We start from the raw sequence: 21,146 nt of genomic DNA on the forward strand, positions 1-21,146 counted from the left end.
GCTTCCAATTAAACATGTTGGACTATAACTTGGTGTTGTGTGATTCTTAACTTACTAGGAAGTTGCATATTCCAAAGCTTCTTTTAATCAGAAAGTTATTCAAAACAAGGGATCTTTGAAGTTCTACAACATTTTATTCATTCAGAGGATATGGACTTGGTTGGCTGGGCCATCATTTATTGGTTCATTTGTAGTTGCCCTTGAGAAGATGATAGTGAGCTGCCTTCTTGAACTGATTTAGTACACTTGGCGTAGACACACCACAACACTTGAGGGAATTTGACAATTTTGAGCCAGTGGTAATGAAAGAACAGGAACATAGTTCGAAGTCAGGATGGTAATAGTGGCTTGGAGAGGAGCTTCCAGGCAGTATTTCGATGTACCTGCTGCCCTTATTCTTCTAGATGGTTGTGGTTGAGAGTTTTGGAATGTGCAATCAAAGATGGTTTGGTGAATACCTATGGTACATCTTGTAGATGGTATGCAATACTGCTACTAGACACTGGTGGTGAAGAGAATAGATGCTTGTGGAATGTGGTTCCAATCAAATAGAGTACATATTTTTGGGGCTGCATTAATCCAGGCAAGTGGGGACTTTTTCACCACACTCCAGATTTGTGTCGTGTCATTGGTGGGCAGACTTTGGGGAGTCAGGTCAGTCACTTTGTTGTAGGACTCCAAGCCTCTGATCTACTCTTTATTGCTACTATATTTGTATGGCTAGTCCAGTTCATTTTCTCGTCAATAGAAATCCTACAATGTTTATTCTGGCGTACTTGTGAACAGTCAATGTAAAATAGGGGATTGAATTCTAAAGAGGGTGCGGGAGCAGAAGGCTCTGGGAATATAATTACAATGATCATTGAAAGTGGCAGGACAGGTAGAAAGAGCAGGGAATAAAGCATAGTGTTATCAGCTTGATTAAAAGGACCGAGTACAAGAGCAAGGTGATGTTGAACTTGTAGCCCAGATTTAAAAGAACACTTCTACAGCTCATCTGAGTTCAGTTGTAATCTAACAATTTATGTTAAAGGACGATGATTAAAAATGCCATTACAAGCTGCCTTCCCACAATTCATGTCTTTGGACATCAAAAGGAATACATATTAACAAATAGAATAGAAAGGGCATTTTTATTGTCATCTCAGTTAATGGGGACAGGGATAAAGGAGCAGAGAAGGATGGAAGTGAAACATACAGGATGTCAGAGTATGAGGATTATCAGGTGGGAGGAGGTTACAGAGATTAAGAGAAGGGAAATATGCAACAACATAAATGCAATGTTAACAAATGTGAATGAGGCTTAGGGGCTGGAGGTCAATGCGTGCCAGAAAGCACCAATGGATGGCATGCAAATTGCTGAGAGGTAGGATGGGGTATTTGATAAACTTGAAGTGATGGATGATTGGAGGCAGGCCAGGACAGCAATTGAGTAATTGACTCTGGAGTTGACAAAAACCACAGATGAGGGTTTCAGTGGTAAATTCTTTCGGGCAGTTTTCTAATTGTCTTTGGACTCTATTGAGTCCAGGAAGAAAATATGGGATTTCCATGTCACTTGTCACACAGAACACCTTTATTATCTTGCAGCTCAGACAGCATTGGATAATATTGAAGCTCCTGATTACACTCCAGAGAATTAACTTCTGTTAGTGTCTATTATTATTTTACTAACTTTACTAGACATCTTTGGCACTAACAAATTTAAGATATAATCAGCTAAGAAGTTAAATGCTCCTAACTTTAGAGTATTTATTACCATGATGGATAGGTGGATGGTTAACCTTTGTTTAAACATCTTTAATGTTGGGACAGCATGGTGACTCAGTGGTTAGCACTGCTGCCTCACAGCACCAGGGTCCCAGGTTCAATTCCAGCCTTGAGTGACTTTCTCCCAGTGTTTGTGTGGGTTTCCTCCCACAGTCACAAAGATGTGGGGGCCAGGTGAATTGGCTATGCTAAATTGCCTATAGTGCTAGGTGCATTAGTCAGAGGGAAAAGGGTCTGGGTGGGTTACTCTCTGGAGGGTCGGTGTGGACTGGTTGGGCCCAAGGGCCTGTTTCCACACTGTAGGGAATCTAATCTAAAAAGAAAACCAGAGTGAAAATGGGAAGCTTATTGGCTGGAGATGCTGGTGATGGATGAGGTGTACAAATTTTTTAAAAATCACACAACACCAGGTTATAGTCCAACAGGTTTATTTGGAAGCACTAGCTTTCAGAGTGCTGCTGGTTCATCAGGTGATTGTGACAACCACCTGATTAAGGAGCAGTGCTCCGAAAGCTTGTGCTTTCAAATAACTGTTGGACTATAACCTGGTGTTGTGAACTGTCTTACACATCTACTTAAGATGAATTTTAACTCTGTGCTTGCCATCTCACCAATGAAGATGTTGTATGCTATACATTTTCTCAAAGATTTTCATAGAGATCAGCACAGTATTCTCTTTCTTTTGCAAAATCTACTTCAGTGACTACAATGGAGCATGTTTGTATCACTTAAATTGTCTTACTTTCTAGTACTCAAGCAAATACATACAAAGGAAATTAACAATGTAAATTGGTTACTTAACAGGAATGAATTAAATTCTAAACACAAACAGCTTTTGATAACAGGCAACAGCAGTAATTTAATTTCATGGAAAATAAATGACATACACTGTTTTACATATCTTCAATTCAATACTTCCTTCTTTGTAATAAGATGAAAGCTCTATTATTCTTTGAGTAAGGTTATATTTTGGTAATTACTAGAATATCCAAAATATGAAAAAAACTTTCTTGAAATTTGACTTTATTTAGATGGTATTTTCCAGTTTCAAAATAATACACTTCCACTGATTGAAAGACTTGCAAGACAATACATCAATAGTTTCCTATTAAAACTGAATTCCTATATTCATGACAATTTCAAAAGTCCTAAAGGCATTGGATATCTAGGAATGCAAATTATTTTTAAGAATGTCCTTACAGAGCAACATTGAAGTTTTATTGCACAATTGTCAAGGAGACATTAAATTTTAAAACCATAACATCTGATCACAGTTATCAATACTGTAATATTTCAAGTATTTCATAGCTCACATCCTCAATTTGTTAAGCTGTACTCTCAATCTGGAGTCTAAACATTATTCAGTTGCACAAGATATACAATTTACCTAACAGAATTACCTTCTGATGTTTTCACTCATTACTTCAACATATAATTTGAACTTAAACACAAAGCTAACTGTCTAATAGAAATATGCTTATATGATACATAACACAGTCACAAAATTTATTTTCTGTTCTGTTCCATTCTAATCAGCAAATAACTAAACACAGTACAAAAAAATTAAGGTGGAATGTAGTAAACACATATTTGAATCATAATAATGGTTTGTGCTGCGTCAGTTAACTGACAAGGTTCACATTAGCATGGTATAAGTTATTTTAGAAACAGACTATATAACACAGAACATAAACTGTTGCCTTTTTATGCAACAAGTGAAACTAATATCATTTAGAATTAGTTTAGATTAATATTTTTTAATCATTAAATATGCTGTTTGAAAAACTATGCAAAAATACAAATGAGTTAAGACAAAGTAAAACAGTTCTTTAATTTTGGCACAATGAACGCACTACAAATTAGATTGCTTGGTGTTTGTTTTCACTTGTTTTGTGCTTTCACAATCCTTTGTTAAAGTAAACATATTCCACACCAGGACTGGCCTCTCGAACTTTGGCCTGAATGTCATGCTCAAGACGGTTCACAGACATTGAACTGTAAAAAAATCAAAATTCAAACATATAGTCATAACTTAGCCAAGTGTAGATAGAAGTCTATATATACTAATAACTCAGGAAGCTCAACTGGAAAGGAAAATCATTTATTTTGAACACAAAATAAAGCCACTATGCATGGCCTATGACAGACAGTTCTGGAGACCATCCCTGGATCTGCTTTATTTTTTTTCTTCATCTGGAAGAGTTATCTCACACAACCAAATGCCTTTCCCATCACTTAATTATTGTGACTTTTGTTTTTAACTATTAACTGCCACCATTGAATCACCCATGTAACCAGAAATTTACATGCAAAACTCATTTAAAGCAATGCAAACCATTTAAGTGAGGGAGGGATAAGGTGAGCAGGAAAGGACTGGGCCTGCTTTATTTATTTTTCTCTACTTTAATTTTTTGAAGCAGTTTTCAATTCAACCGGTTATCACACACACCTGACGACCTTCCCACCACTAAAACCACTGACTTCTTTGTTTTGCTTTTGAGGGCCCCTGATAAGCCTGCTTTATTTCTTCCTTCCCCGCTCCCACCCCATCCAGAGGTGTTATCACCCACAACTGAGTGACATTCCCACTACCAAAATCACTGACTTTTTCTTTGTTTTTTTTTAGACCTACTATCTACCACCTGTAAAAACCTGGGTCTGTTTTCTTTTATTTTAACCTATTTTCCTAATCAACCTGTTCAAAGAGATTATTACACACCTCTGGAGTGTGTGGGACTTGAACCTTGGCTTCCTGGTCTGGGGTGGGGATACTATTACAGTACTACAACAGACCCCAATTCTGCTTTTTTATTTTTTCATTTAACTTGTTTTCCTAATCAGCCTGTTTAGAGATGTTATTACACACCTCTGGAGCAGGTGGGACTTGAACTCAGTCTCTGGGCCCAGGGATACAGGTACTACCACTGTGTGTCACAATAAATTCTCTGGGTCTGCTTTATTTTTTCTTTCCTACCCAGAAGTGCTATTACACACAACTGAGTGACCTTGCCAGCACCAAAATCATCATTTGTTTTGAAAAGAAAACTAGTAACTAGCATCAATAAAACATCTGTGCAGCCAATTAAATATATATAAGCAAAGCCCATTACAGGCAATGCAAACCATCAAAGGTGAGTTGATGGGGGAGGGAGGGGGCAGTGTAGTTTAGGGAGAGCTGGACTGGGTTTCTTTTTTAAAAGTAAACTAATTTTCTAAATCAACCTGTTCAGAGGTGTTATCACATCCCTTTTCCTGAGTGTGAGGATTCCTCCTTGCTCCCATGATAATAAGGCCTCTTGCATTCCAATCCTATTGTTTTCTGAATCTGGTTGAGGTCATATAGATGAATGTCTCTTCAATGAAGAGAGCTGAAGCGCCACTGTGAGGGGCTCATGCTCAGTAGCGTGTCCGAAGCCATTACTTCGTGAAGGGTTACTGCTGGAGGTGGTCGATGTATTTTCTTCTATTTTGTGACCTCCTCCCTGGTTTTGACTATTTATGATACTGGTCTTGTTTTTTTTAAATGGATAACTCTTGGGATTCCTGGAGAGCCATCGCCGAAGTTCTTTAAGTGGACTGTATTTTCTCCTCATAAAACTTCAACTCCATTGTGTTCCTTAAAGTTGGAGTCCCGTTTTATGACTTTCACTTTCTCTTTGACAAGGTGTAATCCATCCTTGGTGGCTCTGTACCCTAGACATGTTACCTTGTTACTTGGAACATACATTTTTCCCTTTTTAACTGCATGCTAGCCTCAGAAAAACATGTAAGACCTCCTCACAATTCTCCAGATGTTTCTTTGCAGTGGTTCCTGAGATTAAAATGTCATCCAGATAGACTACCACTCTGGGCTCCACTTGGAGGATGTTCTCCATTTCCCATAGAAAGATGACACAAACTGAAGATATTCCAAAGAGCGAGTGAGTGTAATCAAGAGTACTTTATGAGTATTTATAGCAATACACCTTCAGGATGACCTCTCAAGCTCCAGGTGGAGATAGGCGTAGCTCATATTCAATTTAGAAAATATACATGACACCCAGTCAGCCTTTAATACAAGTTTTCCATGCATGGTCTAAACTCACTCAATTCCCACACAGATGGACTGAGTTGTCAGGTTTTACAACTGGGACTACTGGCGCAGCCAAATCAGCAAATTGTAGTGGGCGTATGATGCAGAATTCCTCTCAATGTTTCAATTCAGCCTCTACTTTGCTACACAAGGCATAAGAGACCTGTGCTTTGAACTATTTTGGGCGGGCCTTTGGATCTACATAGATCTTAGCTCTGGTGCCTTTCGTCTTCCCAAAGCCCTCTAACAAAACAGGATACTTCTCTATGACTTCTTCTAAATTGCTAGTACCCGTTTTAATGATTTGTTGCTAATCCAGGAGGATTTTGTATAGCCAGTCCCTTTTCACGTGATTGGGATCTGGCCCTTGCACTACCATTCAGGGGAGTCAGAATGCCTCTTACCCATCCCTAACTGGGGTTACAGTAGTCCCAATCATACATAAGGGTTCCCCAGTTCACATACCCAGATTGAGCATTGGTGTCTCGCAGATTTAAAGACAAGATGACCCATTGGAGTTTCTTAAAGGTTTGCTCCCCGTTAACAGATAGAGCAGTACCTGTGTCTACCTCCATATCTAGGGAATGGCCATTTATCTGGAGTTTTATTGGGGTCATTTTAGGGGCAGGGATGCAACATAGCTGTATCAATTCTTCATTCTCTGGCTGAATTATATGCAAAGCCTTTTATCAAGATAGCCACACTATGTGGCGAACTCTCTGACCACATGAACACTCTATGGAAGTTCTTGGTCCTCACTGTTTTGGGCAGAAAGTTCCTGTCCAGTTGTGGAACGTTGTGGCCTCTGATTCCAATCGCCTTTCTTTGGGCAACAAACAGGAGCGCAAGTAGTATCCAGTAGGGACTTGGCTCTATGGTATGGGAGTTGCCCAAGTTTGAGGACATTATGGGTTATGGACCCCTAAAGCTCCTGAGACCCCTTTCCTGATTTTTCACAGGAAAGGGCCAGATCTATGACTTTCTTGAGGTCCAGATCTGGTTTGGTCAGTGGCTTCTTTTGGGTTGCAATATTATTAAATCCACAAACTCAGCAATCCCATAACATCCCGTATGGGCGGCACGGTGGCACAGTGGTTAGCACTGCTGCCTCACAGCGCCAGAGACCCGGGTTCAATTCCCGACTCAGGCGACTGACTGTGTGGAGTTTGCACGTTCTCCCCGTGTCTGCGTGGGTTTCCTCCGGGTGCTCCGGTTTCCTCCCACAATCCAAAAAATGTGCGGGTCAGGTGAATTGGCCATGCTAAATTGCCCGTAGTGTTAGGTTAAAGGGGTAAATGTAGGGGTATGGGTGGGTTGCGCTTCGGCGGGTCGGTGTGGACTTGTTGGGCCGAAGGGCCTGTTTCCACACTGTAAGTAATCTAATCTAATCTAATCTAATTTCCTGAAGTGTTAACCGATACAACGTTCCACCAGCTTCTGCAGTCTCAACAAATTCAGTAACTGGTTCGCCAGGAAGTCTATTTGCCATGTTAAACCTGTAGTGCCGCAATTTTACAGATGGTTTTGGGTCATAATGGTCCGTAACCATAAATATCAGTTCGTCAAAAGATTTTGACCCGGGAGCTGCCAGGTAGGTTAAAGAACAAAGAACAAGGAACAGTACAGTGCAGGAACACACCCTTTGGCCCACCAGGCCTGCGTCGACACATGACACCTGTCTAAACTAAAAGCCTTTTGCCTCTTCGCAGTCCATATCACTCTATTCCCTGCCTATTCATATATCTATCAAGATGCCTTTAAAACATTGTATTTGCTTTGACCACCTCTTCAGGCCACACATTCCAGGCATTTATCACTCTGTGTAAAAAAAACTTGCTTCTCAAATCTCTTTTAAACTTTTCCTCTTTTACCTTAAACCTATGTCTGTGAGTATTTTGGTAGAAGAAACACAGACAGACAATGCAAGCTCAATGGTACAATTTTAAGGAGCTGAGGGACCTCAGGGGTTCAACTGCATAATTTTCTGAAGGTGGTCAAGCAAGTTAAAACAGTTGGTAAGATGGCTTATAGGATCCTTAGGTTTATAAGGAGTGGCATAGAATACAAAGCAAGGAAGTGCATGCTATACCTCATTGGTCAGACCCTATTTGGAGTACTGAATTCAGTTCTAGGCACCCTATTCAAGGAAGGATGGGAAAAAGACTCCAACTATCCATACCTCTCATAATTTTGTAAACTTCACCAGGTCACTCCTCAGCATCTAACATTCAAGTGAAAACAAACCAAGATTTTCCAATCTCTCCTCACAGCAACACAAGTAGATAAGGTGGTCAAGAAGGCATATAGCATGCTGGCCTTCATCAGTTGGGGCATAGAGTATAAAAATTAGAAGTCATGTAGCTGTATAGAACTTTAGTTAGGCCACATTTGTAATATTGTTTACAGTTCTGGTGGCCATATTAGCAGACGGATGTGGAGGCTTTAGAGAGGATACAAAAGCAGTTTACCAGGATGTTGCCTGGTTTCAAAGGTATTAGCTCTGAGGAGGGACTAGACAAACGTGGTTTGCTTTCACTTGAAGTCGAAGGATGAGGGGGTGACCTGATAGAAGTTTACAAAATAATAATTTACAAATTATTAGACTGGATAATCAGAGTCTTTTTCCCAGATTTAAAGTAAAACTGGGCAAATTTAAAGGAGAAGCGAGAGGTTTTTTCTCCACACACAGAATGTGCTAAGTGCCGGAATGTTCTGCCAGAGGGGATGGTGATGGAGGCAGATCCAATAGCAACATTTAAGAGGCTTCTTGACAGATATATGAATAGGCAGGGAAAGAGGAATGTGGAGAGTGCAGAGGCAAAGATTTCTAGTTCCGAAAGGCGCCATTCGTCAGTGCAGATTTGGTGGGCTGAGGGGCCTGTTCCGGTGCTGTTCAGTTCCTTGTTTTATTTGTTTCATATTTTTAGGAACTAAATCACAGTTGACAAGTCAGAGATTAATGATTCTCTAAAACGAAACAGATCAACATTGGCATTTTTATGACATCTACTGGAATGTAGCAAAAAAAAATGCCCTAAGGTATTTCAAAGGTATAGATTCTGTGATAAGACAATATACTTTAAATTTCGTGACCTGATGTTTGAGTTTTCTGATGGTCGCATTTTAATTTTACAATTCACCAGGTCAGTCTGTAGACTGTTATTTTTTCACGAAGTAGACAAGCATGGCATATATGTCGTAGGAAATAAGAGCCATTATCTTACAAAACCGGGCATCTTTCATTTAAGTGAATATATTAGATTTGTGCATAGTTTTCAATTCAACACAAAAGAGAGTGATGCAAGCCTCACACCATGTGTTATGGATATTGGAACTGAAGTCTCTGCTGGCTTGATTGAAAACTGACTTAAATCTACCAGATAACACGGATTGCTTTTCGTTTTACTAAGCAGGAACAATATAAAATATGAACAGTCAAATCATGCTTGAATTGATTTCATACCTTTTCTGTGGAAACAATGCACAGCAAAGGGGTGTAGCAAATACCAAGCTGTAAAAAGAAAGATTACCAACAATAAAACTGTTCAAAATGCAATGTACTTCCCTTAAAATATATTTGAAATAGTTCAACATTTATGAAACCATGTGGCATAAAAGTTCCATTAGCATTTTTGACAATATTTGTCCCAAACATTAAAGCTATATTTTGAACAAATATTGCTTGATTTATTAAAAAAAAACATTGAAAGTAACACTGTCTAAATTTTTAATATTATCCTTATAACTGCTTCATGCAGACTCAGCATGAGACACTTTCTGCAATGTTATGAGAGGCCAGTTTAGCTGTGGTGCAAGATAACAAAGGTATGCCAATAGCTATGCAATGTCATTGAGGCTGTGTCAGCAGTGGAGCAGGACAAAAGCCTTTGGGATAGGAAATGGTGTAATGAGCAACTACAATAGAGAGTCCATTTAATAAAGTCTCTACTGGCTACAAGAACACAGGCTTGGCCTCTCAGAAGAAAGCAGAAATAACCCCTCATCAAGTCTCCTGAGTCTTGTGAGAAAATTTCTATCAGTTCTTTTTCGTTTATGAGGATGTCATAAACCAACTTATCCTCAATCTGACATTTTTAAGGGCCTGGAGGCAATTTGGCAGAAATCATAATTGAGCCTGTCACTTTGGAATACTGGATGTAGGTTTGCTCGCTGAGCTGGAAGGTTCATTTACATACGTTTTGTCACCCTACTAGGTAACATCTTCAGTGGGCCTCTGGGCGAAGCACTGCTAATGGTTTCTGCTTTCTATTTATATGTTTGGGTTTCTTTGGATTGGTGATGTCAGTTCCTGTTCTTTTTCTCAGGGGGTGGTAGATGGGGAACTTCGGTTGATGGAGAACCAGAACTCTACCAACAAACACATCGAGTGGAACCCATCTACCACTTCCTGAGAAAAATAACAGGAAATGACATCACCACAAAATTACATCACAAGAAATGACATCACCAACCCAAAGAAACCCAAACATATAAATAGAAAGCAGAAATCATCAGCAGTGTTTCACCTAGAGGCCCTCCGATGATGTTACCTAGTAGGCTGACGAAACGTCTGGAAATAAACCTTTCAGCTCAGCAAGCAAACCTACATCCAGAACCTCAACCTGAGCTACAAATCTTCTCAAAGCTCACTTTGGAATACTTCTTTCAAAAATGATATACCTTGGTGTATAACACCGACTATTTATCTTATGATTAATGCTTGCCTTTCTATAGACTATAATTCGACCCATGCAGAAATCTCTTCAAAATAGCTTTGCATTCCTCTTATGAATTGGGCTGTTTGAAACTTCTTTTCTAGACAGAAGCCAAGAAAGAAAATGACAGTGACAATGTTGACCTAAAAACATACAATAAATATCTTTCTATAGGATTCCCAAAATATTGAAGGGCAAGGTTGCTACATATCACAACAATGGAGGGAAGAATGGATGATGGAGGAAAGACAGAGGAAAATGATAATGAGGCCAAGTGATGTGGCTATATAGGACCAGGAAAAAAAAGTGAAACAGAAAAGCATACATTGTGAAAAAGTAAACGCAAGATGATATTGAGAAAAAGCGAGGAAGCAGAGAAAGTTACATTGAGAGCCAAGAAATTTTTATTTTTTGTTTGTAACATCTTTAGATCATAGGAGATTAGCTGTTTGAAGATTGACTATTTATAGTCTTGAGTTATAGAATCAAAATTGGACATATTTTGTAATAAAGTAGATTCAACATTCAAACAATTGTAAATACATTGTAAAAATCTAAAAATGGAACATTTCCAAAGCAAATGATTTGTTCTGTACTGTGTGGTGAAATTGGTAATTAGCTATTAAACTTTAATGATGATGACATGCGCTTATGAACGCAGTTATATGAATAAATGCTGAGGGAGTTCTTTTCAGCGACAAACTGGAGTCATGCAGACTTCCTCTGTTGGACATTTAGGCAAATAAGAGGAATCACTTATGGTAAATCTAATAACATTTGTAAGAGCTACCTATTTTTCAAAAATAGCCTTTTTCCAACCCATTGATTTCTTCAAAATTGGATTAAATTTAAAAAAAAAACATTTTTTATGAGCTTGGCAGGTTGTTGCTATTACTTCACATGTCCAATTCAAGAGAAGAAACAGGTGTTGGAGCATTCCATTGAGATCTTTTTCTCCATGATATCCTGATTCACTCCTCAATCACCCTCAAAAACCCCTCCCTTTTCCTGATGAAAGGGTTTTGCCCGAAACGTCAATTTTCCTGCTCCTCGGATGCTGCCTGAACTGCTGTGCTTTTCCAGCACCACTCTAATCTAGACTCTGGTTTCAGCATCTGCAGTCCATGTTTTTAACCTCCTCCCTTTTCCATGCAAAGCTATGAGATACATTACCTTCCCACTTTAGCACCTTATTCTCAATATCCAAGGGATCAAACATTCCTTGAAGGTAAAGTAGTGGTTTAATAGTAACACTTCCATTTTAGTGTAATGTTTTTAAGTGCATAATATGCAGGCAGTCAATCCATCCATGTAATATTTTATAAATTCCTACTTTAGAAATAGAACCAGTCTGACTCAAGATTAGACTCTAACGTCATACTTTTAATGCATTGTCCGAGCCGAGATGTCACGTTTTAAAAATAAAACTTTAAGTTATCTCAAGAATGTGAGTTAAAAGATGTTTTGGCATTTACATATTAATGAACCAAAACCTGCAAACCATTCTAAAAGATGAAAGACTTAACAGCAATCTAGGTTTGTTCAATATATCATTTCAGTTGCATGACACGGTCATCTTTTGCTATCTGTGTCTCATGATCCTGTTCCACAGTTACCTGATGAAGGAACAATGCTCCGAAAGCTACTGCTTCCAAATAAACCTTTCGGACTGTAACCTGGTGTTGTGCAATTTTAACTTTGTCCACCCCAGTCCAATACTAGCTCTTCCACATTTGTCTAGAATGTGAGACCACACAGCATGGGCAGAAAGGTCAAAGTGGAAGTGGATTAATATAATCAAATGACATGCAACCAGAGCTGTTTGTTTACTTGCCCCATTCCTCTCCATTTTTTGCTTTGCAACATCATGCTTTGTAATTTTGACTTTCAGATTCTTTTCCCTGTTTTCTATCTTCATATGTGCATAAATACATTTCTAAATACTCTCAGTTCTCAAATGTGAACTTTGTTTCTGTCTCCACAGATGCTTGCCTGACCTGAGTATTTTCAGCGTTACTGTTTACATTTTAGATAGTCAATACTGATGTTCTCTTCACCTCATTTTCATTTCCTCCCCATCCGAAAACACTGTGGCCTATATTCCAAAAATAGAGACAACTCTCTTGTAAAAGTCCAAACAGCAAGAATATCTAGTTATGAACATTCACTTCAATCAAAGCTTACTGGCTAAGAATGTGATGTGGAGGTGCCAGTGTTGGATTTGGGTGGACAAAGTCAGAAAACACCAGGTTATAGTCCAACAGGTTTATTTGAAATCACAAGCTTTCAGAGTGAAGGGACAATGCTCCGAAAGCTTGTGATTTCAAAAAAAATCTATTGGACTATAATCTGGTGTCATCTGACTTCTGACTTAGGCTAAGAATGTGAAGAAAGTATTCTACAGATTTTCACCTAAACAAGCAATACAAAGCAGCTTGTGCTATTACTATTCTACTGAAAAATAACTAGGTAAGCATCAAAACTATGAAGTTCTTAATTTGTGTGCCACAGTCACTTTGAAAGGCATTTGTAGCCTCCATCATTTAGAGGTGTGTGTAAAGTTTTTTTTCTTAGAGTGAATTTACAAATCAGAATTTTATTGACATCAAACAGCTTCTGATCTGTTGGTTTTGTAAAGCTGTTTGTAACATGTTATGATCTGATGAGAATGAGTGAATCAATTCTCCTTTTCCTAAGTGCCTCAGCTGGGTGTAACGAAGAGTTTTAATTCTTTTTAGCAACAAACTCATACCACATTTCAATTAAAACACTCGATTTGCTAGTTCACAAATGAAGGAGTCAATTACAAGGTTATCTTATTTTGAGTGTAAGAAAGAGGAATGTTATTGTTTACTACCCTTTGGTGAGGGGCAGTGGAATAGTACAATAAAAACATAGAAAATAAGAGCAGGGATAGGCCCTTTGAGTCTGTTTCATCATACAATATGATCATGGCTGATCTTCCAACTCAGTGCCTTGTTACTGCTTTCTCCCCATACCTTTGATTCCTTTACCTCTGCGAACAATATCAATTCCTTCTTGAAAACATTCAATGTTTTGGCCACTTTCTGGGTGAAGAAATTTCTCAATAATCCTAAATGGTTTACTCTGTATACTGAAACTGTGACCCAGGTTCTGAACTCTGGTCATCGGGAACATCCTTCCTCCATTTATCTTATCTAGTTCTGTTTTAGAATTTTACGGGTTTCTGGATGACCCTTAGATTCTTATAAACCAGAGTGAATAAGGTCCTAACTGATCCCATTTCTATTCATGCATTAATCCAGCCATTCTCAGGAATTAGTTTGGTAAAGCTTTGTTACAATCCTTCCATAGCCAGAACATCCTTTCTCAGATAAGGAGACCAAAACTTCATACAATACTCCAGGTGTGGTCTCACCAAGGCCCTTTACAGCTGCAGCAAAATATCTCTGCTCTCCTCTCATTATGAATACCTTGAGTAGTGTGTGGAGTTTTGGTCTCCTTACTTGAGAATGGATGTAGTGGCACTGGAGGGAGTGCTGAGAAAGTTCACTAGGTTGATTCGGGAGTTGAGGGGGTTGACTTATAAGGAGAGACTGAGTAGACTGGGATTATATTCATTGGAATTTAGAAGAATTGGGGGGTGGGATCTTATAGGAACACAAAATTATGAAGGGATTGTTAAGATAGAAGCAGAGAGAATGTTTTCACTGATGGGGGAAATTAGAACAAGAGAGCATAGCCTCAAAGTTAGGGTGAGCAGATTTTGGACTGAATTGAGGAGGAACACCTTCACCCAGAGGGTTGTGAATTTGTGGAATTCCTGCCTGGTGAAGTAGTTGAATCTTCCTCTTTAAAGTTTTTAAGGCTAAGATAGATAATGTTTTGAACAGTAAAAGAATTAAGGGTTATGGTGAGAGGATGGGTAAGTGGAGATGAGGCCATGAAAAGATCAGCCATGATCTTGTTTAATGGTGGAGGGGGCTCAAAGGGCCAATGGCCTACTCCTGCTCCTTATCAAGTTTAAATAGGGCGAGTGTCTAGCACGAAAAGAATTACCCAGAATACGCAGTTTAAAATATACTTAGAATCTTTGAGGTGTGTGATTTAATCTCAGGTTGGTTAGTTAATTACTTGTATTCTCCACAGTAGCAAAGTTCGGAGGTATCCTTGGGTTCTCAGTGAATAGAAAATTCTGATTTGCTTTTCAACAGAGAGGTAGAGTGAAAAAATAAAATTGGGGTGGTAGTGGAAGTGGAGTGCATAACTTCGCAGTTCTGCTGCTATAAATCCATCATTGTCTCTTCTGCTCAAAAGCTGTTGCCTGAAATACATGAAGGCTGCTGGAGTCAGACACCTGCTTAGCCCCAGGCAGACAAGCCCATTTCTGGCCTTCAATGACTTGGTCAAACTGCAGAAATATACACTAGAACATCAGACAGTTTTGGCAGAAGTTAGTCAAAGGATGGAGGAGTCCACTAATGTCATCATCACCGTGCCAGTCCCAGCAATGGATGCACCTGGCTGACTCTGAGGTCAGTTTTGTGAATCCTTTGATGAACCACATCCAGCAGACTGTTCTAGACATGCACAGCCTCTCGACACTTGAAGTATACAGAGGCTGGCATCTTTAACTAAGTGCAAAGTGAGTGAGCATTAAAAAAGCAAGCTAATATTCATTAGGTGCATTTTGTACAGATGCAGGAGATCCATGTGACCCTGAATCCAAACAACTTGGTAGAACCATGCAAGCCACAATGTTGAAGGGCTCAAGTGATGAGGGAGTTATATCTGAGATGAAGCATGATGTTCTGTGGTTGTTAGTTTGGTGATGTTATTGGTGATGGTGATGTTATTACAAAGAAGCATTTGCATGATGGTTGGATTAACCTTTCGGCAAGTTGTGCCTACCAGGTACCTGCTCTGGGGTTTACATGTTGGGCATTCAGTTTCTCAGCGGAGGAAAAGAAATGTGGAGGAAACATATAAAAAGATGCACAGAAATAAGGTTATTGTTGCTCCATGGCAAGCCAAGCATTTGTTTTTTTTCATTCCCACCATGTTGTCCCTCTCTTCTCACCACACATTACTTATATCACCTGGGAGGGTGAAATTTCATTTATCTGACTTCTTAAAATGTGTTCGAAAATAGTTTTAATCAAAGTTATTGCACTTTTTCAAAATGTTCATTGTGTAAATTTATTGTGATCTAGCATGCATAACCTGAAAAGGTGATGGAAGCATATTCATAACTGATTTTTAAAAATATAATTGGATAAATATTTGAAGAGCAGAAACTTCTGAGCTACAGGGAAAGAAGAGGGGGAGTAGGATTAATTGGATAGCTTTACCGAGTCAAATAGAATAATTCTGTGTTGGATCATTCTCAGATTCTATCCTACAAATTCATGTTGTTCTTCATGAAAAATGACTTCAATACCAAACATTTGTCTAGGGTATTTTACTTTTTGGATGAGTGATAAATATAGAGAATTTCTAATAAGTAGAAATGTTAGAATAGGGCTGCTTCCAATTTACAATTACTGTAGCCAATGATGTGACAGTAGAGAGATTTCAAAACACCTACTTACCAGACTCCTACCAAACCCACTTGAATAGGTGCACTCATCCATGGGAATCGCTATAATAATGCAAAAATCATCAAACTTAATAAATTTTGATATGCTGTAGCAATTCTGTTATTTCTATCACTAGCTCCACCAAGTCATCAGCAAGCTTGATAAATTTTATCTTGACAAGTTATATTGATAAGTTTTATATATCAAACAAATTGAATCTTAAGGAATTTTGGAAAGTTTTATTAGAGTTGGTTAGTTAAACATACTTTCAAACACACTCTGTGCAGTCAACCTGAGCAGTTTGTTTTTGGAAAGGTCATCCTTTTCGTTGATAATGTTCTCCACTCCTGAAGATCATGACTTTCTGAAGTAGGATTCCTTGCATTATGGCACGACATGTGATTGGATCCTTACCTCAGGGTCAAATACGATGCCATGTGGAAACAGTCTGGATCACCCTCGGACAGTTTCCAGTGTGAGGAACAGAATTGTTAGTTAGGGAATGGTGTTCATTGGTACAGACCAATACTGTCTGTAACACCATTCTCTAACGTCATTCCATTAGGGAATGGCATTACAGACAGCTTTGGTGACGATCAGTGTCATGACAATGAATATCTGTTGTGCTGATACTCTGGCTTTAAGAACTGTAATTTGCCCTTTTTTTGTTGAAAGGAAAAAAGGTTGAGACAGAGATGAATAGCAGTCTGCTCAAACCAATAAAGTAAATGGCTTGTAAGGCCTTTAGATTTTGCTTTTTTTAAAATTTGGAAATATAAGCACCCTGAATGGGTGAGGTCAAGTTCCCACAGAACCAGGACTTTTAGTTGTAGTTTTCAGCAGTTGCTAGTGTCTTGAAGCTGGATGTGGAAGCTCTTATTACCCTCTCTGTTATAGCTGACAGATGGGATTCTCTTCCTGCTACTGGAATTGTATGTGAGACTATCTATTTTACTGAATTTGCCGTTGCCAAGGGTGAGTTTATGGAATGTTACTATATTGGAACAGTTAGATTAGATTCCCTACAGTGTGGAAATAAGCCCTATGGCCTAACCAGTCCAATCAGACCCTCCGAAGAGTAACCCAACCAGACCCATTTCCTTCTGACTAATGCACCTAAGACTATGGGGCAATTTAGCATGGCCAATTCACCTGACCTGCACATCTTTGAACTGTGGGAGGAAACCGGAACACTCGGAGGAAACCCACGCAGACACGGGGAGAATGTGCAAACTCCACAGAGAGTCGCCCAAAGCTGGAATCGTACCTGGGACCCTGGTGCTGTGAGGAAGGAATGCTAACCACTGAGCCACCGTGCCGCCCTTAACTGATATATATAAAATATATGTATTATATAATTTATATATATATACACATATAAAATCTTGTTTAGCACTTCGATAGAATTACAGTTCTGCGAATTCTTTGCTTTTGATTTTGTCTGTATTTTAACTGTAGCATAAAAATAAAGCATGTTTTGTTTAAATGTCGAGTAGTTTGGCTGATTGAATTGCATCTGGATTACAACACCTTAACTTACCCTTAAAACAAGAAAACGTTAGGGTCTAGGCTATCTTTTTAATATCGTTTAAGGGGGGTTTGGTCTGGTCCATAGCATTGTACTTAAACCCCTTCAGTGTCATGCTGCTCCCACAAAAATATTTTTGCTATTTTTCTGTTAGAGAATTGAGTAGCATGTATTCACATGCATTAGGCCCAAGAACGTCTCAGTACATTGCTTGTAAGTACATGGCTTTGAATCAGTTAAAATACTGTATCTCAATTTATTTGCCCCCAGAATTGGTTTACTTTGCTTGTCTATAGCATTTTGAATAAATTGTGAAGTATTCATGCACAGCTTTTGTTTCTCTTTAGTTCGGAACATTTTATACATTTTAAGATTAAAGCATTAGTTGTATTGAATTAATAATTTTTTAATATATGGAAGAAAAGTGCATATATTTGGATATTAGCACCAGTTTGGTTCCACAAAAAGAAATATTAAAAATTCAAAAGATAAATATCAAAAGATTACCTTCAAGAAGGCTTTCCTTTCCAAGGTATTCATTATAAATGGAGGGATAGCTAAAAATAAACATCATTTAATAATTGGCAATATAATCAGTTGAAACATACAACAAAAAATGTATTAAGCATATTTAGTAACATAGCAGTTTAAGTGTTTTGATTTCTAGTCCAATGTGATGACTATCTAAATATTTAGAATTCCAATCAAAATAGCACTTGAATTTTCTAGCATTCTGTAATCTTTTAAGTAAAAGTTGACAAAATTATTAGAAATTCCATCAAGGTAAAATTTCTGGTTTTCTAATTTTCACTTGTCACTAAGTGATATTGCCAGTATTAATACCTGAAACTTACAGGACATCTAAGAGCCATGAGATCTAACAAGACCGTACTTGAACAGAGTTAAAAATCACACAACACCAGGCCTGATGTCCAGGCAATCACCTGATGAAGGAGCGTCGCTCCGAAAGCTAGTATGCTTCCAATTAAACCTGTTGGACTATAACCAGGTGTTGTGTGATTTTTAACTTTGTACACCGCAGTCCAACACCAGCATCTCCAAATCATGAGTACTTGAATAGAAATTTGACTGATCGAGTACTTCAAGATTATTTGGGGGAAATATAAAACCATTTCACAATGAGCAACTGTAATGTAGCAAGTTGTACTAAAATCATTTGCTTCTCCACAGTTCAAATCAAATTTCCCCAATAAGTTTTATGATCTTGAATAAGAAAGATAATAGAAGTCACTGGGCTCAAAATGATAACTCTGTTTTTTCTGCACAGATACTGTCAGACTTGCTCCAGCAGTTTCTGTTTTTGTCGCTGATTTCCAACATTCAGTTCTTTGGTTTGTAAAAATAAATTGTAATTAACGTGATTTTTAACTGAATTGAATTTTTATCTATTTTATTTTTCAGTAAACTATAAAACTGGTTTCCTTTGTCTTTTGTGCACAGTTGGTGGCAAACGTGCTATAATTTGAATATAATCTTGTAAGTACACCCCAAACTCAGTAATGCTGCACCTGCCAGGTTTTAGGAAGAACATTCCCATTTTCATCTTTATTTGCTAATTCTCAAAAGTATAAATCTACATATCTGCATATAATTCCAACATCTCCCTCCACTTCTTTACAATTCTAATTCCAGACAGTGTTCCTTTTGGCTGTGGAGCTATAAGTGTCTCAGTGGTCCTTGCTAAAACTAGTCCATATTATTTGAAAATCTGTTTTTTCAGTCAATGATGGACACCACAATTTTGCTACTCCATTCAAGGTAATATATTTCTAGGTCAAACTTTCTCCCAAATCAGGCCAAGAAATATTTGCATCCACTCTAAGATAATACAGTTTGAATGACAGGCAAAAGATGGACCTCCTAAGTTCCAGTATTACATCCACTAGCAAATCTCAACTCTGCTAATGAATGCTAAGTCCAGCACATTGTATCTGAACTTTGTATTCAACAAAACACACAAATATGACAGGAAAATAACCAGTTAAAAATATCTGCTTTAACCAAACTGAAAATGAATTCGTTTGTAAACCATAACTGGAATGCAAATATATCATGATTTATTATGAAAAAATACCTTCAGTAAATTTGGAATGGATGTGTTTCCAACAACAAAGGGTAACACGAAGAAAACTACACATTGGAACCCTATTAACAGTAAAACAGATTCAGTGTCCACCTGGCAACACTGCATTGTATAAATAATAATAATGAGACAGAAGTTTGCTTAACTGGAGTAACTCAGGAAGTCAGGCTGTTAAAAGTATTCACATTTAGAGCTACAAACCCATGCCAGGAGCAGCCATGAGAATCCGAGAGATGACCACTTGTACAATGGCCTGTTGAGCAGCTTTTGTTGATTCTCCTAGTCGGTTGCCATTCTCATCTGTTACTGGTATTCCATGTTTCAATTCTCTGAAGAACAAAAGCAAACCACAGATTTCTGGAATGGTTAAACAATGTTACAAACACCAAAATGGCTCATTTCCAGGCTGAAAGGTTAATTTATTGGGGCAAAAAGAAATACAGAGTTACAATTTATATTTTTGCCATCTTTTTCCATTAGTAATGTGAAATATTAATGACTAAATTTTCTGTGCTCCTTTAAACTAGTTCTTCTCTGCTTACTTATTGGAAAATGACAGCTCCATTCTGGAAATTTAAACTGCGTAACGTTTCAAAAAGATTTATTTTCTGAAATTACACTAAAAAACACCATGTCCTCTTTTCAGAAATACAAATTGTGTAATTCAGCCATGGATTAGATTAGATTTCCTACAGTGTGGAAACAGGCCCTTCGGCCCAACCAGTCCACACTGACCCTCCGAAGAGTAACCAACCCAGATCCATTTCCCTTTGGCTAATGCACCTAATACTATGGGCAATTTAGCATGGCCAATTCACCTGACCTGCACATCTTTGGACAATGAGAGGAAACCCATGCACACATGGGGAGAATGTACAAACTCCACACACACAGTCGTCAGAGGCTGGGATCGAACCTGGGATCCTGATGCTGTGAAGCAGCAGTGCTAACCACTGAGCCACCATGCTGCCCTATTAAGTTGATCACAAGGTTTCAGAAATTTCAGATACGTTGCACTGAGAAACAAATTATTCATGCTTAGTAAATGGAATCTAAAAATAGATCTACATCACAGTTATTTAAAAAGAAATATTTCAAATAGTATTTAAAGTTTTGGTGCTCCTTTTCTTGGTCAACAATGAGAGACATGAAAGGGAAAATATCAGTTCAAACATTTTCCCAATCAAGTGGCCTTTTGTAAAACTCAGTGTCTAACCATAAATACTGAGTAACATGAGGTCACATGCTAATCTTACTAGGATTTTGCAGCACTTTACTTAATTGACAGTAAGAGAGAGTTTTGTGAATTTAAGTTTATCTCGACACATCACTTACAGAAAGCAGAGGTGAATAGTACTTCTTCCAATATTCAGCTAACCTACAATAATTCAATTTT

The 21,146-nt window shown here is 38.2% G+C and overlaps 1 protein-coding gene across 6 annotated transcripts in view; it reads right to left on the minus strand.

Annotated features, from left to right (window-relative positions):
- Positions 1 to 2,779: 2,779 nt before the first annotated feature.
- Positions 2,780 to 21,146, minus strand: part of sfxn1 (sideroflexin 1) — a 56,561-nt gene continuing 38,194 nt past the window's right edge. For 4 of the 6 annotated variants that reach the window (XM_043703831.1, XM_043703833.1, XM_043703832.1 and 1 more), the window contains 5 exons: positions 19,952 to 20,079; positions 18,154 to 18,203; positions 16,131 to 16,180; positions 9,306 to 9,353; positions 2,780 to 3,765 (listed from right to left, as the gene is read on the minus strand). In XM_043703831.1, the coding sequence (XP_043559766.1) occupies positions 3,669 to 3,765; positions 9,306 to 9,353; positions 16,131 to 16,180; positions 18,154 to 18,203; positions 19,952 to 20,079 (373 nt within the window). In that variant the 3' untranslated portion in view covers positions 2,780 to 3,668. Of the gene's footprint in view, positions 3,766 to 9,305; positions 9,354 to 10,566; positions 10,658 to 16,130; positions 16,181 to 18,153; positions 18,204 to 19,951; positions 20,080 to 21,146 lie in introns of those variants that run through there. The other 2 variants (XM_043703835.1, XM_043703836.1) reach the window with 2 other exon arrangements.

Source organism: Chiloscyllium plagiosum, chromosome 14 (assembly GCF_004010195.1).
Source record: "Chiloscyllium plagiosum isolate BGI_BamShark_2017 chromosome 14, ASM401019v2, whole genome shotgun sequence".
NCBI classification, from domain to species: Eukaryota; Metazoa; Chordata; class Chondrichthyes; order Orectolobiformes; family Hemiscylliidae; genus Chiloscyllium; species Chiloscyllium plagiosum.